This window comes from Catharus ustulatus, chromosome 24, assembly GCF_009819885.2.
Source record: "Catharus ustulatus isolate bCatUst1 chromosome 24, bCatUst1.pri.v2, whole genome shotgun sequence".
NCBI lineage: Eukaryota > Metazoa > Chordata > Aves > Passeriformes > Turdidae > Catharus > Catharus ustulatus.
The window spans coordinates 302,089-317,379 of record NC_046244.1 but is presented as its reverse complement, the minus strand read 5'-3'; the positions used below and the strand labels follow the sequence as shown (position 1 = coordinate 317,379).

Here is a 15,291-nt window from a genome sequence, read left to right as displayed (position 1 = left end):
CATGCTCCAGGTGCCTGCTTTCACCCAGCAACAGTATAGCAGCACCTCCCTCTTTTGGCTTCTCCTGTTTTTCCTGCACAGATCCTCTTCCAATACCCTCCAGACAAAAAAGACGCCCAACAAAAAAAAAAAAAAAAAAAAAAAAAAAGAAAATGGGCCCTGCTTGGAGCTTTCCTCAATTCCTCCCCCTGCCCGGGCTCAGCTCTCAGCAAATGTTTCAGCCCTCCAGGGCACAGCTGAGTGTAAAATAAAGCAAATATCACCCAGGACCAGGCAAGCCCACACCAGGTGCTGGCACAGAGCAGGATGATTCACCTCCTGCCTCCTCTCCCTATGCCCACAGCCTCCCAGGAAGGAAAACTCCCACCAGCTGCTCCCAGCCCAGCAGGGGCAGCCTTGATCACAGTGTCACCCACCACAACACAGCTGATGGTCAAGCTCGAAGTCCTTCCTGCCCTGGGGCTATCCCTGAGCCATTACCTACCTGGTCCCTTCCTGCAACTAAGCTCCAGAGAGCCAAAGTATTTCCCTTTTTGGATGGCATCTCCATGTGACACCTGTGCTCCCTTCCCTGCTCCTTGCAGCTGGGAAAACACCCTTTTATCCCAGCCCCATTTTTTTCCTCTTTGCCTTACACCCTCTGCTCCTCTGTTTCCCTAGGAATGCAGGTATTCCACCACAATTTAAACATGTGGGGACACATCCAGACAAAAATAGGACTCTGGTAACATTGCTGGCTCCTGCCAGCCAAGCACTGGAGTGTGCAGGCAGTGATTTTCTCAGCTCCACCGCCCTCTGCGGGTTTGCGCCATTTCCAGGCGGATCTCAGGGAAAACAACACAAAGTGGCAACAGCCACTTTTCCAGCGCTGCAGGAAACCGAGGGCCTCAAACCGAGTCATGCAAGCAGAAAGTGAGCACTGTTACTATTCTATTCCATCTGGGTGAAAAAACATGATAAAAACAGTCAGAGAGGTATTTTAACGTCTTATTCACGCAACACCCATATCCCCAGCTCACTGCTGGCTCAGTCCTGCCATGCCAGCAGCAGAGACACTGTGTATTCCCAAAAGTTTGCTACCAGTGGGCTGCAGCCTCCTGGTTTTGTCCCCAGTTCCAGCTCCTGATAACAATTCCAAGGCTAAATAGTAAAGGAGTACCCAGCATTTGGTTAATGGCCATCAGCCCTGCCAGGTGCTGGGGTGAGGCTTGCAGGGAGCCTGCAGTCCAGGTCCTGCCTTGCATTTTTTGGGCAAGCCTGATGAAGCCATGGAGCATCTGCTCGGAGTGAACATTGGCCTGTGTTCCAGAGCTGGCAGCATCCCACCAGCATCACTGAGTCATAAATAAGGGAGTTTGGAGAGAAACCTGCACAGGGCTTGTGCTGCTGGATCCAACCACAGTCCAGCTAGCCAAAAACTCACCCAGGAGAAAGGAAAAGCATCTGAGAAAGACCTCCATACTGGGGAGCTGTGTGGGGCCATGCCATAGAGATGGGAAGCAAAGAGCCACCCGCAGTGAGAGTGAGGTTTTTGGGAAAAAAAGCCTGGATTTAGGCTCCAACAGAGGCAACAGTCACCAAGCACAGGCTGGGAAAAGCCTCCTTGGCTCAGTTTTGTCAGCACGGGACAGTCTCAGTGGTGTAGACAGGGAGAAGTGCACAAATAAAGGGAGGCAGACCCTCCTGCTGTAAGAAAAACTAAGTGGTTATCAGCTCCAAATCCAGTAAAAAGTATTTATTATTTCAATTACAATAAGCCCCCTGCGTAGGGTGAAAAAATAGTTACAAAAAACCAGCCCCTTCCATCCCTCCCTTTTATGTATAAATATTAAAAATCGCTCTGTGTCTCTGGTTTGTCTAGAGCAAGAAGACACTGAGCTCTTGTCAGTGCTTTCCCCTCCAAACAAGTATTAAAAACATCCCTTTAAAAAGTCCCTCAGCCCTATCCTGATCACTTCTCACAGTGGTGCCAAACCAGCTGTGAAGGGCCAGAGTTCTGGGGCCACGTGGTGCTTTTGAAGCTTGCGATTTCCCAGGCAGAGAGCAGGCTTGGCATGAGAGAAGCAGTGGCAGGAACTGCCCTGCACTTGTCTGGGAAGCTTTAGGGCCAGGAAATCCTGGCTGGGCTGGCTTCAGAGGGGACAGGAGGAAGAACAGGATGCTTCATCCACCCTATCACCACCTTGGTAACATCTTTGGTTATGTCAATTCTTCCCTTTACACTCTGCAATTAAAGCTAATCCCAGGAGCTGCAGCATCCCAGCACAGCCTCTGTGACTTGCAGCATCCTTCAGCCCTGTCCCCAAGCCTGCTGTCCCTAATTTTCCCATCAGCATCCTGTGAGGATGCCCCTCTCAGAGAAACACAGGAGCCAAGAGTGGAAAGATATCCACAGCCCTACCCAGCTTCCCTGGCCAAGGGACTGTCACCACAGGGTACTGCACCTACAGCTGCACTAAGTAAAAAAAATTAATAAATATACTAATCTTTTACTAAAAAAAGGCTTTTAAATGCATTTTCCCTGAAAATTTCCAGTGTATTCCACAACACATGAAAAAAATATATGTATTTCTTCCCCCTCGAAAAAATATATCTTAAAATATTTTCCACCCTTGTGTGCGCATCTTTGGAGAGAAGGTGGTACATCAGGTGTATTTAGACACGCAGACAAACCTGCTGCTGTTAGGGGTTCCCTTTATCACCTCCAAAACAGAAGGGTTTTCTGGGCAGTGGGTCAGGCTGGAGTACTGTGTGTGTAAATACACGCAGTACCCACACATGCGGATGCTGCAACACTTGGCCCGGTGATGGTTGGGAAAGTCATTTCACCAACAAGCAGGGGGATGAGGAGTTTTCACAGTGGATTGAACCTTGGACAATGCCAGGGGTGTGGACACTGCTCCAGCTGAGGAGTCAGGCTCTCCATGGCATGGAGAAGTGGTTTGAGCCTCAAAGGACTGGGGAAGCCCAGCTGTTGGCAAAGGACAAAGCAACCAGCTGCTGGTTCCCTTGGGCACTTGCCCATCACCAGACTTCACACTTCTTGAGGGGGTTCATGGGGGAGCCCGGGGGGCAGCTGAAATGCTCCGCAAACTCCGGGGAGTTGGAGACGGTGCCGATGACACGGAAACGCGAGGGGCTGTGGGGATCGGTGATGAGCCCCTCGTGCGAGCTCTCTGGTGTGCGAACTGAGCACCACACCTGCAAATGGAGCACAAGGGGCCTGAGTACTGACACCCATCACCACGGGGCCAGTTCGGTGCTGAATCCAACCTCTCTGCCTGCATGATGGGCACCAAGGCAGCTCAAGCTTCAGCTTTGTCTCCCTCTGTACCCCCAATCTCATTCTCCATCCACTACAGCAAAATGGAATCCTCCAGAGATGATATCACACCCTCCCAACTCCACCTGGGTGTGCTCCACCCCCAACAATCTGTGGGCCCACCATCTCAAGGCCACCATGTGACCTACCTGTGCAAAACCAACAAAGAAGAGCTGGTAGTTGGTGAGGCCAAGAGTCGGGAGTATTTCTTCATCCCCATTCTTTTTCAGCCAGTTTTGATATGCCTGAAAACCAGGCAGCACAGTGGACTCAGGAAACAACACAAACCCCACCACACCATGTCCGTCTCCGAATCTCCCCAGTCCCGTGGTCCTACCCGATAGGCAGCCTTGAGGCCCCCGTTGTCAGCGATGTTCTCCCCAAGGGTGTGCTTGCCATTGACTGCCTCACCATTGACAGTGTAGTTGCTGTACTGCTCCACCATGCATGCTGTCTGATGCTTGAAGGCCTCCACCGAGGAGTTCTTCCACCAGGGACGTAGGTTGCCATCTTTGTCATATTCCCGGCCTGCAAAAACACAGTGGATTCTTCATCTCATACTGGCCATCCCTCCAGCTGCCCACCTACCTGGCCCTGGTCATACCTTGGTCATCGAAGGCATGTGTCAACTCATGGCCCACCACCACGCCAATCCCACCAAAATTCAGGGACCTGCAGGAGGGTAATGCAGAAGTTAAGAAAGCGGCCTCTGCTCTCTACAGCCATGAAACTTAGCCTAAGATTTGAATATAGAAAGAAAGCTGGGAATCCTGCCCTCTCTGTTTTCCCATGGCTCTTACTTGGGGGATGCATGGGTGTAAAAGGGGGCCTGGAGGATGCCGGCAGGGAAGACAATCTCATTCTTGGTGGGAGAGTAATACGCATTGACCGTTGGAGGTGTCATGCTCCACCTGCAGGAACACAAACACAGCCCATCACAACACAACACAAACACAAACCATCACCAGTATTTGCTCCAACAACACCCACTTTTGTTGCAAAGCGCTTGTCCTAAATTTATCTCCCTAAAACCAGCACAGGCTGGTGGACACCAAATCCCTGTGTTCCAGATATGCTGATATTCCCCACTGAGTACAAGAGGGAAGTGGAGCAGAGGACTTACTGGTCCCGGTTTGGCGGTTTCCGGAGCTGGTCAGCTGTGACCCTGGCTGAGAAGTTGTAAAACTGCATGACATTCTCGAAATAGAGGTCGGACACGGCCTCATACTGCAAAAGAACAAGTCATAAGTGGTGTGTGGTGATTGCACAGCCCCACTCCTCCCTCCACAGTAACGTCTGAGCCTTCAGAGCCAGCAGAGTTACGGCTTCTCCTGTTTCTCCTCCTCTCCAACATCTGCAGAGTCTCTGGAGGGCAGTGAATCACCATTACAGAAAACAGCTCCTCCTTTTCCCAGGCAGGGATCCCAAGAACCCTAGCCATCCCAGGACTGGCCCACAGCTCTCTGGGAAGTCCCTAGAGAAGGGTCAAGGACATCAGTAAGATCCCAAAGATCTCCTTCTGGAGGAAACCTGGGGTTCAAAGCTGCCCTGAGGCCATGGTGATGCAGATGTATCCTGTACATCTTATAGAAGACCCAAGGGACGTATTGACCAACTCACATCATTAAAGACTTTATCCAGCTCCTTGGGGTCCATGATGAATTTGGGATAGCCGATCATGTTGTAAATGGCCTCTGCCTGGAGGGTAACAAGGACCACAGTGCTTTCAGTGCCAGAAATGGAGGACAGGCTCACCTGCTTCCACCATCCTCACCCTCTCTCCAGTACAGCCACCAGTGCCTCACCTTCTCTTTGGCTGATTTCCTAGTCTCTTCATCCATCCACTGCAGAGTCTCCAGACTTTCCTCGAAGGCAGTTTTAATCTCCGCAATCATTTCCTCTGCCTAGACAAAACAAGACAGCACAGCGTCAGTCCAGAGAGCTGGCTTCCTGTCCTACAGAGGTCAAGGACCTTCATACCACAGGGAGGAAGAGGCTGGGAGACAAGACAACACATGGTGAAAAATCCAGCACACAGAGATGCACAGTGAACACAACAAGGTGGACAGAGAAACATTGTCTGCCCCGACAGTTCCACCAATGTAAAGACTTTCCCAGCACCGGGACTTGCACACCGCTGTCTTGGGGACGTACCACCTGCTTGCTGTCCTCAGCAAAGGTGGCCTTGACAAACATGGCCCCCAGGGCGAAGCCCAGGTTGTTGTCCGTGTCACTGATGCAAAACTTCCAGCGCGGGAGGCAGCTCTGCATGGGACAGGAGGTGATCATCAGTGGTGGCATGGAACAAAGCCCTCCACATTTCTACCCCTTGCTCCATCTGGCCCATCCAACCCTTTGCCAAAAGCTGCCCCACATCTCTATTGTTTGGATGCCACATGACAGGGCCTCGACATGAAAAGCCATCATCATTTTAATGGTGATTCAAGGCACTGGGGACTTCACCCTCACCTTTTTTGTCCCGTACATCACTTCCATGAATTTTTCTTCAGCATCCCGGAAGCGCTGGTCAAGGAGTGGGCTAGTTTTCCGCACCAGGTTCCAGATCATGTAGTTGTTGAGGAGACTATGGTGAGAGGTGGTGAGTAGGCAGCAGCACGTTCCTGCCCACCCTGGGTACCCAGGTCTCCGTACAGGCTGCAGGTTCTCACCACTTATCTGTGGCCAGGATGAGGTTAGAGACCTGCTCCAGGTACTCCTTGGCATAGACCACAACAGGCTCTGACTCGTTGAGCTCCACAGGGTAGAAGACCGTGGAGAGGAAGGGCATCCAGTCCACAGCCGGTGCCAGCTCCTGCAAAAGCCACAGCACTGCTATGGACCTCTTGAGCTGGAATTGGCTGTATCAGTCCCCATTTAATGGATTCAACTGATTTTGCAGAGGCCAGTTCCCACAATAGCAGCATCCTTGAAAGGTTGGAGGGGAGTAAACAATTTCCTCCCACAAAGAAGGAAAAGAAAGTGGGGTGGGTGTCAGAGATGTTGACACAAGTCATTAGAGCCCCTTTGGGGACACTGGGAAGTGACCAGGCTGACATCCAGGAGCAGCAGTGTCAGGAGGACATAAGTGCTGCAGTAGGATGGCTGCCAGCCCCAGGGGTGGTCCAGAGGCTGGAAGGAAGGGTCAGGGTAAGATTTCCCTGAGGAGGACATAGGCCAAGCTATTGCACAAGAGCTTCTCAGGCTGTGTCAGTTTGTGTCAGGATTCCCAGAGATCTGTGTCACCTCCATCCGTCCACCCCACTTCCCAAACCACAGCAGAATGAGGAAGCTCGCCAGCTCCATTCCTACCTTTAGGTCTCCTGCTGTCATTTTATGGTAGATGACCTCCTCATCCCGGTGCTTCTCCTGCGGGATGGTGATGTTGGCCAAGGCCGTCTCAAAGTCCAAGATCTGCTGCATCTGCTGCCGTGTTGACTCCTCATCGATGCCTCCCAGGAACATCCCCAGCTGCACCATGTAGTTCAGGTACCCAGCGAGCACCTGTGTGGTCAGACAGGTGGGATCAGTACAGCGAGTGCCACCCACCCAGGGCATCCCCCCAGCCAACCCACATTTCCCCTGACACCCTCACCTTCTCATTCTCAGTCTTGTTCAGGTAGTAATCCCGCGATGGCAGGCCCAGCCCCGACTGATCCACCTGGATGACGTTGCTGTTGGAGTTCTTGGAGTCGGCGCTGACGTAGACGGAAAAGAAGGGCGAGGTGCGATAATGCGCTGTCACCTCCCGCAGTGTCTCGTTGAAGTTGTCACCGGCACAGGTACCTGTGATGTTCCAACCACCCAGCTGGGGACAGACAGCAACCAACTTTCGAGTAAGAAACAGCCACCTGAAATTGCTTCAATATCCCCTCAATATCGATCCTGGGGAGAAACATCTTGCAAGGGGGCTGAAAAGCTCCATTACAGGCTTATAAATCCCTGCCTCTGCCTGCCTGACCTGCGGGATGCTCTTCTGCAGGATCCACCAAGAATGGAGTATGGAGAGTGCTGGGACTGCCCACGAATGAGCTTTGTAGAGGGAAAATGGCTTTTCCACAAGGACCAGGACAAACCTTTTGGATGAGTTCTATGAGCGGGGTGGCTCTCAGCTCCTCGATCTTGCTCTCATTCATGCAGGCTTGGTAATAGCGTTGTGCCTTGCGCTCTGCCTCGCTTGACACATTGGCTGTGGTGTTTTCTGTGGGAGGTACACAGGGAGAATCACGTGGGGCTCCAGGGATGGGCAGAAGGATTCAGCCCCATTTTGGGCAAGACTAGGTTCGGCTCCAAAAAAGGTGCCAAGGATTGTCCCAATAGTCCCTGCCATGCTCCCAAGAGCATCCCATTGGCCCCATCCCTTCTTGGCCTCCTGCCCCACTGTCTCCTTTCCCACCCACAGTGACTGCTCCAACTCTTTGGAGACAAAAGATAAAAGAAAAAACAAAAAGCATTTTTATTTTTCCAGCAGCTTTGATATTTCCAGCATCATCCGGGAGCTCTGGGTGCTGCCCTTGCCTCAGTGCTGGTGCCTCCCAGCCCTGTATTATTTATTCCAGCAAAAAGGAACAATAAACTCATTTTTCTCCTCTGCCTCCAAAACCTTCCTTTCATCTCCCCAGCTAAAATTCTGCTTCCCCAGAGGGCTTTTGGGTTTTTTAAATTTATTTTCCTGATGACACAGCTTGCACCTTTGGCTTCCCAGCTGTGTGGTTTTATTAACTAAAGGTCCCTCAGCTCCAAGGAATTCAAGGAAATACCGAATGCGACCACTTGGCTGGAGGCCCAGTCTCTTCTCCCGGTAAAACCAGTGCCAGGTTTCTGCGAGAAAAGCCAGGGATGAAGCTGTTCCTGCGCCACCCCCTTTCTCTCAAAAGACAACACTCTTCCCAAACCTTCTCCTTCCAGATAATCAGCCCTGGTGCAGTGGAAAGTGCTGATAAGGAGCCAGTTGTTTGCTCAACGCTTGAACAAACCGTCCCCGGTGGTTGCTTGGATAAGCCACTCTGCTTCAGTGTTCGCACGCAGAGGCTGAGCCCAGGACCCTCTCTCGGGGAGTTTTGGCCCCCCAAAAACGGCCATATCAGCAGTCAGCCCCGCAAAAGGCTGCTCACAAAGGCTGGAAGTTATAGAACTGGAAAAATGCATATCCTTGGGGTGATAATAGGACATTACAGCCTTTGGATGCAGTCTGGAGTGCAAATCCTGAATTTCAGAGCTCCTGGGAATGCCACCATGGGGTTTACAGAGCAGAGGCCTTTTCCCTACTCAGCACCAAAGACTAGCAACAACACAGTCAAAAATCTCAGGGTCATCTAGGAGAGCAAACACAGCCTGGATCTGTTTCTCAATGTCCACACAGCATGCGTGTCACAGACTGGTTTGACGCTGGAGTTCAATTCCAACCTCATATTTCCATGCATACGTTTTTGGTATCCCCTGCACCAAACGGGGCCCCTGGGCATTGCGGGGTCCCACCGCTCCCTCGCACTCACCCAGCAAGTGTTTCATGATGGCCTGGTTGTGCTCCCAGAGGTTGTTGAAGGTGCCCCAGCGCGAGTGACCATCGGGGAGGGGGTTGGCCTTGATCCAGCCCCCGCAGGCATAGCTGAAGAAGTCTTCACAGGGATTCACCGCACGGTCCAGCGAGCTGAGGATGGAGCTGGTGATGGAGATGCAGGCTTCTGACAGGCACACGGCAGGTGGCCCTGGGAGGACAGGGACAGGTTCAGCTCCTCTGATGCAGCAGGATGAGTGGTACCACAGAGCATCCTGCCCTGAGCTAGAGGACGCAGGCAGATACCCCACCTGGTGCCTGAGCATCCCACCTTGTACCTTACCACCCTGCTTTAGGGCAAGCAATACAGACTAGCATGCTGACCTATGTCTGAGCAGCCTGCCCAGTCATCCCATCCCAGGGCAACCATCTTATCTTATGCCCAAAGATCTCATCTTATGCCCAGTCATCCACTCTGAGGTGAAGGATGAAGAGAAATGGTCCATCCTGTGCTCAGACATCAAGCTCCACGATAAAGGATCAGAGAAACACCTTATCCCACATCTAAGACCTCACCCTGGGGTTAAGGGGTGCAGGTGACCATCCTGTCTTGAGCCTAAAGATCTCACCCTACACCTGAACATCCTGTTTGACACCCAAGAATCCTGTCCTGGGGTGAGGGGTGCAGGTAAGCATCCCACCCTTGCACCAAATATCATGTTCTGGAAACTCCCCAGCAGCCCACCCTGGTCAAGGGGGCAGGATCCCTGCACACTTGTTTGCTCAAAGCTTGAACAAAATGTCCCTGCCGGTTGCTCGGATAAGCTGCTCTGCCTCAGTGCTTGCACGCAGAAGCTGAGCCCAGGATCCTCCCTTTCCTGGGGCAGCTTTGCTCCCAAAAAATAACCAAAGGACTTACTGGCTCTGTACTGGAAGATGAGTCCCAGCAGACAGGCCACGAGCAGCACCGCCAACACCCCCACCAGCACCACCAGCTGCTTTTCGGCACGTGTCCGCTCGGCCCAGCACCCCCGGCTGCCCCGTGAGCTGCGGAGGTTCACCTGCGGGAAGAGCAGTGTCGTCTCCCTGCTGGCAGAAAAACTCACTGACGCAGCCCCCATTTTGCTTCTCACAGCCCAGGGCAGAAATTTAGCCCTGGCAAGGGATCCATCAGGGACTGGGCTGGGAAAGGCAGCAGCTGCCTTCCAGAAACCGAGCAGGAAGGGCGGCACAATGGCAGGAAAGGGAGCGGGACGAGCACTTTGGAGGGCTCACCTGCCGTCCTGTGGCACCCTGAATCCCTCCTCAAGCACAGCATAGCCCCACAGCATAACCCTGTCCCCGTCCCCACTGCCAGCACTGGGACAGGGTGGAGGCTGCATGGGAAAGTGCCTTAACAGGATACTCCCACTCAGCCGAAAAACATCCCCAGGAAACATCTCGATGTGACGGTAAGCAGAGACAGCCCCGCTGAGAAAAATAAAAACACATTTGGGGCAGAAACCACCACTCTAGAGACTGATGGAGCTGGGACTGGGGCCAGAACACAGAGCATTTCTCTAGATCTGAACCTTTCCTGGTGAGGCCGGACACTGGCAGCCATGGGTTTTTTTCTTGCCACTCATGGCCCTCTTTAAGCTGCTTTCCCACTGCTTGGGGAGGAATTAACCTAATTCCCTTTTGTGTGGGGACAAAACTCCCAGTGCTGTGATAATTGCTCACCCCACCATGCTGGGAATGGGTTTGGCAGCAGAAAAACTAGAAGGTGGAGCGTTGAAACGGTGGAGGCAAGATACAGCCCTGCTGCCTCCCTGTGCCAGAAGGGGAGCAAAGGGCAGCAGTGGCAGAAGTCAACATGACTCTGCCCACACTGGACTTTACCCCCCAGCACTGGTCTCGGGTAGAAAACCCTTCCGCATCCCCTTTTTCCTCCCTAAAAGACACATGAAGCTATACCTGAAAGCCATTAGGGTATCCATCACCATCACCAAAGGAGTCCAGGGGGTCTTCATCATCCAGTGTCGCCCGCTTGTAGGTCGACATCTGCACAGAGACCAGCAACAGAGGTGCTTAGTGGCCCGGGGTTGAGGAAGAGGATGAAGGACAAGGAAAGTTTACACACCTTCTAAAGCCACCTCCTCCTCTGGGGAGCAAAATCCCAAATGGCTCTGAGGTAGTAAAGCACTACTCAAATGCCGGAGGATGGTTATGGAAAGCAAAGAGGGCCAGAGCCAAGAGCTGAGCAAAGCCCGAACCCGCCTCACTTTCCCCCGGGGCCGAGTTGTGCAACCTCCCCTTCAGCCTGGAATAAAGCCGGATCCACCTCCGCCCCGCAGCGATGAGAGGGTCCCCCCTTTGCCAGGCACCTGGGAGCAGAGAAAATGGCTTTTCACCCTGACACTACCGGCTGGCTCGCGTTCTATGCCCCATCTGCGAACCCTACGCACCGTGAAACACCCGGAGATGTCCCTGCGAGCACCCAAAGGCGACAGCACCAGGAATTTCAGCTGTGGACGGCGCCGTGTTCCCCGGGCATTATCTTGTGCCTGTGCCCGGCCTCTTATCTCATCCCCGGCAGAAAAACAAGGAAAACCTCACGGGCTGGCAGCCGGCCCTTATCATGCCGCCGCCGCTGTTTCCTTCCCCCTGGCACTGCCCTGCCATCCAGCCGGATTGTCTCCCGACGGAGCAAACAACCCTCCACTCTCCACCGAGAGGCTGAGCACCCCAAAATCCACCCTGACCCTACCACCGATGGTCCGAGCGGCACTACTCACAACCCTTCACTCACAATCAGCACAGCGAGGGGGTTTACACCCATCTGGATGTCCTCATCCCACTGTCATCAATCCAAGTCCCGCACAGCCGTGCCTCAGTTTCCTCTGGCAGAATGACGGCACCGGTTTTCAGCCCTGTTTCAAACAGCAGCCTTCCCAAACCCTACTTTGCACACTTAAAAACAAGTCTCATCCTCTCCCTGGACCCCATCCCTTCCCCGGATCCCAAATCTCAGCCTCAGTTTAATTAACCACAAAACCCACCTGGGGGAAAGAAAGGGTTAAAACGAAGAAGTGGTTTCCCTCCTTGGTTGTACCGAAATCTCCGTTTGCAGCCCCAAAAATCTCCCCTGGGTGCCCGCCTGGAGCCTGAGAACCGTGAGGCGAAAGAGCCTCAACTGCAAGATTTTATCATGAGGAAAAATCTCTGTTTAGATCCTATTTTTTCACAACCCCTTTCACTTTTTTCCACCTATTTTAGTACTTCGCACATGGCTGAAATTAGCAGCTCCGAGCACAAATCACCGCTCACGCGGTGGGGGAATCCATGAAGCCCCCATGGCTCCGCAACACCAAATTCCTGGAATCCCAGCTCTCACTCCATTTCCTGAGGAAATGCAATCAGCGATCCCCCACCCGGCCTACCTCATCCTGAAAACAAAAGGAAAAAGACCAAGAAATAATCCCTTTCTGTTCTCCTTTCACAAGAGATATGCTAGCTCAACCCTGTACCAGCCATCATAGAATCCAAGCTCAGCCCGAGCTACCCCAAAACACTGCCGAGAGGCACCGGGATCGACCCCCGGCATCCTTAATTTAAGGAGAAATCGGGCCCGGGAGGTATTTTTAACACCCATATCCTCCATATTGGGGGCATTACAGCACCTCTGGGTGCTCCCCACCCCTCTCCAGCACGTGAAGCAGGAGCACCCCTGTTCTTGGGGGAAAACTGGGTAGTTTTTGTCATCCACCTCCCCCATCCAAGCCGTTATTTGCTTCAATAAGAATATGCCTTTTCCCAACTCCAACATGGTGGCCTAGGTGCGGGGGGGGGGGGGGGGAGACGGGGACACGACACCCAAACTTTAACCCCCCCACGCAAGGCATTTTCGCTCTCTTTGCAACTTACAAAAATCTCAGCATTACCTTAAATAGTCTGATTTTACCCCAAATAGTCCTTCGCTTTATAAACAATGAGCCCCACGTACTCGGAGCCCGCACACCCCCAGCAAGGCGCGGGGTACCCCGGTACCGGCGAGGGGCTCCCCCGGCGTGGCACAGCCGGGAGCTGGGGCCCCCGAGCCTCCGCCGGCTGCTTTCAATTCCCGTCCGGGCGCCATTTCGGAGCAACCACGGCCACGGTCGCGACGGCGATTCCTCGCCTCCCCCCAACCCCCCACCTTCACCCTAAGCCCCTCAAGTCACCCCCGCGCCCACAAAGCCCCGCCTGGCAAAGCGGTGTCCACCCGTCCCACCCCCAGCACCTATGGGTGCCCCCGCACCTCTACAGCCCGGAGTCAGCGCCCAGCGAGGCTCAGCCTACTAATTAGGCTGTCCAGGGGTAATTAGCAACTCCCAGTGTTAATTAGGGGTGCTGGGAAAGGGATTTGGGGGAAGTCCCCAGTTTTGTAGGGTGCCCTGGCCGCAGATAAATTATTTTTTTAAGAAAAGCTCAAAAAGAAGCAAAAAAAGGGTTAAAAAAAAAAAAAAAGAGTAGGGAGGAGAGAAGGAGGAGAACAACCCAGTTTGGGGGTGTTCGCATACAGGCTCACAAAAGTGGGTTTAGCCGGGTGGGGGGTGCCCCGCTTCCTTTGCAGAGGGAAACACGATGCAAACCCCCGCGGTCTGGGTCAAGAGTGGTTTTGGGGGCGGCGGGAGATTCAGGGGGGCACCCACCTTGGGGCCCCCACCTGGTGAACCCACTGGCCACAAAGAAAATGCGGCACCCACTTCCAGGGTGCTCGGGTCTGCAGTGGGGGTCCCTGAGGGTGCTGTGGGGGCGCATGGAGGTGTCTTTGAGGAGTCCCTTGGGATGCAATGGGGGATCCCTTAAGGGTCCAATGAGGGTCTCATGGCGGTCCCTCAGGGCTGCAAAGGGGATCCCACGGGGATGCCGGGGGGTCCCCCAGGATGCAATGGGTGGGGGCGTTCCGATGGGATTACAAAGAGCATCCCATCCCGGGAGATGCATCACCCGGCGTCCCGCTTCGGCTAAGCGCCCCCCATTCAACCACCCCCAGATCTGGGGATGTCGCTGGGCACCCCCACTCACCATGGCCGTCACCCCACTCCCGCCGGCCCCGGCCCCGATGGGGCGAGCACCCGCTGAGCCCCGGCACCGCTCGTGACGCCGCCGCGGCCTAGAGGGTGGCGAGGGTGACGAGCAAAGGATGTACCTGGGATGGGAAACCAATGGGGCCGCGGAGGGACGGGCTTCCCGCGCGCCTCCTTTAACTCTTTCGGGGGGCCCCAAGCCCCGTTTGGGAGGGACCCACGTGTCCCCGCGCTGCCGGCAGCATTCCCCCGAGGATGCCCTGGCTCCCTGGCCGGGGGGGATGCTGACGTTCCGGGGCGACCGTGCAAGGGGCGATCCCGGCGGCGGGCGCTCGTGCAAGTGCGAAAGCACGTGGGGCTGCAGGGGCCGCGGGACGAGCGCACGGGGCTGCGAGCGTGCGGCCGTGCAAGCGCTGCCGTGCAAACACACGAGCGTATGGCCGTCAAAACCACGCGTGTGCGAGAGAGCGGTGCCACCAACAGCCCAGCGCCCGCCTGTGAGACGGGCACACGTGCAGTTGTGCAAGAGCGTGCGAGAGCACAGGAGTGTGCTGCTTGCACGCCTGCAGCTGCATGCGAGCACACACGCAAACACTCGTGCATGCCTTCAGTTGTGCAAGTGTGCCGGCGTGAGCTTTCCTACACCAAAATGCACCGATGGCTGCACTACTGTGGTGTCAGGGATGGGAACACGCGGTGCCACCTCCTCCCCGTGGTGCCGCCTCCACCTTGCGCTGCCCCGGCGGGCTGAGCACCGACACACTCATCACACCTATGGGGCTGCAAATCGCTTTTGCTGGGCTGCGAAAGTGCTGAGGAGTACAAAGGGAGGGAGAGAGGGGGGAAAGAGGAAAGGGTTCCCGAGGGATTTGGAGGGTCCGCAAAGGGCTATACCCGTCCTCTGGCATCGCGGCGGTGTTGGGGCTCCCTTGGTTGCACCCCGAGGCTCCCGGGGAGCGGATTTTTGGGCTGAGACCGCCACCTTCTGAGAAGCCATAGACGGCTTCCAAGCCCCCCGGGCTCCCGCCATGGGGAAATGGACGCAGGGCTGGGAGTCACATACACGCATACACTCCCCGCCCTCGTCACCAAGCCGTGGTTATTGTAGGACCTACAGTAACGCCGCGGGATCCCAGCAGGGATCTCTCGTGGGCTGCTGCAGGAGCCCGTGTGGGGAAACTGAGGCAGAGAGACGCCACTCATTTCCGTGACCCCCACCTCAACCCCTCGCTGGTGCCCCTAGCACGGTGTCGGTGAAATAATGCAAAATCCGGCAAAACACACCTACCTCACCACGAGGCACCCCAAACTCCCACATGTGAAGGGGGGGAAGGGTTGCTCAGCTCTTTTAGCCAGGCTTGGTGCGTCCCAGTCCTCCCAGTATAACCCGGCAGAGGGCACCAGTAAGCCCAGTTTGTGGCCTT

General features: G+C 54.5%; 1 protein-coding gene across 5 annotated transcripts; it reads right to left on the bottom strand.

The window, feature by feature from the left end:
* Positions 1 to 1,720: 1,720 nt before the first annotated feature.
* ECE1 (endothelin converting enzyme 1) lies at positions 1,721 to 15,213 on the bottom strand. 5 transcript variants are annotated; one of them, XM_033079792.2, is made up of 19 exons: positions 11,608 to 12,653; positions 11,264 to 11,380; positions 10,773 to 10,859; positions 9,736 to 9,877; positions 8,815 to 9,027; positions 7,396 to 7,520; positions 6,915 to 7,127; positions 6,632 to 6,823; positions 5,992 to 6,134; positions 5,792 to 5,906; positions 5,477 to 5,587; positions 5,128 to 5,226; positions 4,943 to 5,020; positions 4,446 to 4,549; positions 4,123 to 4,233; positions 3,927 to 3,994; positions 3,660 to 3,850; positions 3,472 to 3,567; positions 1,721 to 3,201 (listed from the first exon to the last, which is right to left on the bottom strand). In XM_033079792.2, the coding sequence occupies exons 1-19, from the start codon at positions 11,635 to 11,637 to the stop codon at positions 3,025 to 3,027; spliced, it is 2,412 nt and encodes an 803-aa protein (XP_032935683.1). In that variant the 5' UTR covers positions 11,638 to 12,653; the 3' UTR covers positions 1,721 to 3,024. The 5 variants fall into 5 exon arrangements, with proteins under 5 accessions (XP_032935683.1, XP_032935685.1, XP_032935686.1 ...); XM_033079794.2 differs by lacking the exons at positions 11,264 to 11,380; positions 11,608 to 12,653 and adding an exon at positions 15,156 to 15,213; XM_033079795.2 differs by lacking the exons at positions 11,264 to 11,380; positions 11,608 to 12,653 and adding an exon at positions 13,866 to 13,971.
* Between the last annotated feature and the right edge of the window lie 78 nt (positions 15,214 to 15,291).

Bases quoted from the DNA above. Each gene is read 5' to 3' on its own strand.
- ECE1 (XM_033079792.2), bottom strand. From the start codon at position 11,637: ATGGGTGTAAACCCCCTCGCTGTGCTGATT. The intron at 5,907-5,991 runs GTGAGAACCTGC...CTCTCACCATAG, and splicing joins ATCCTGGCCACAGATAAGTG to TCTCCTCAACAACTACATGA. The intron at 4,550-4,942 runs GTGAGTTGGTCA...GTTCTTTTGCAG, and splicing joins TGGATAAAGTCTTTAATGAT to TATGAGGCCGTGTCCGACCT.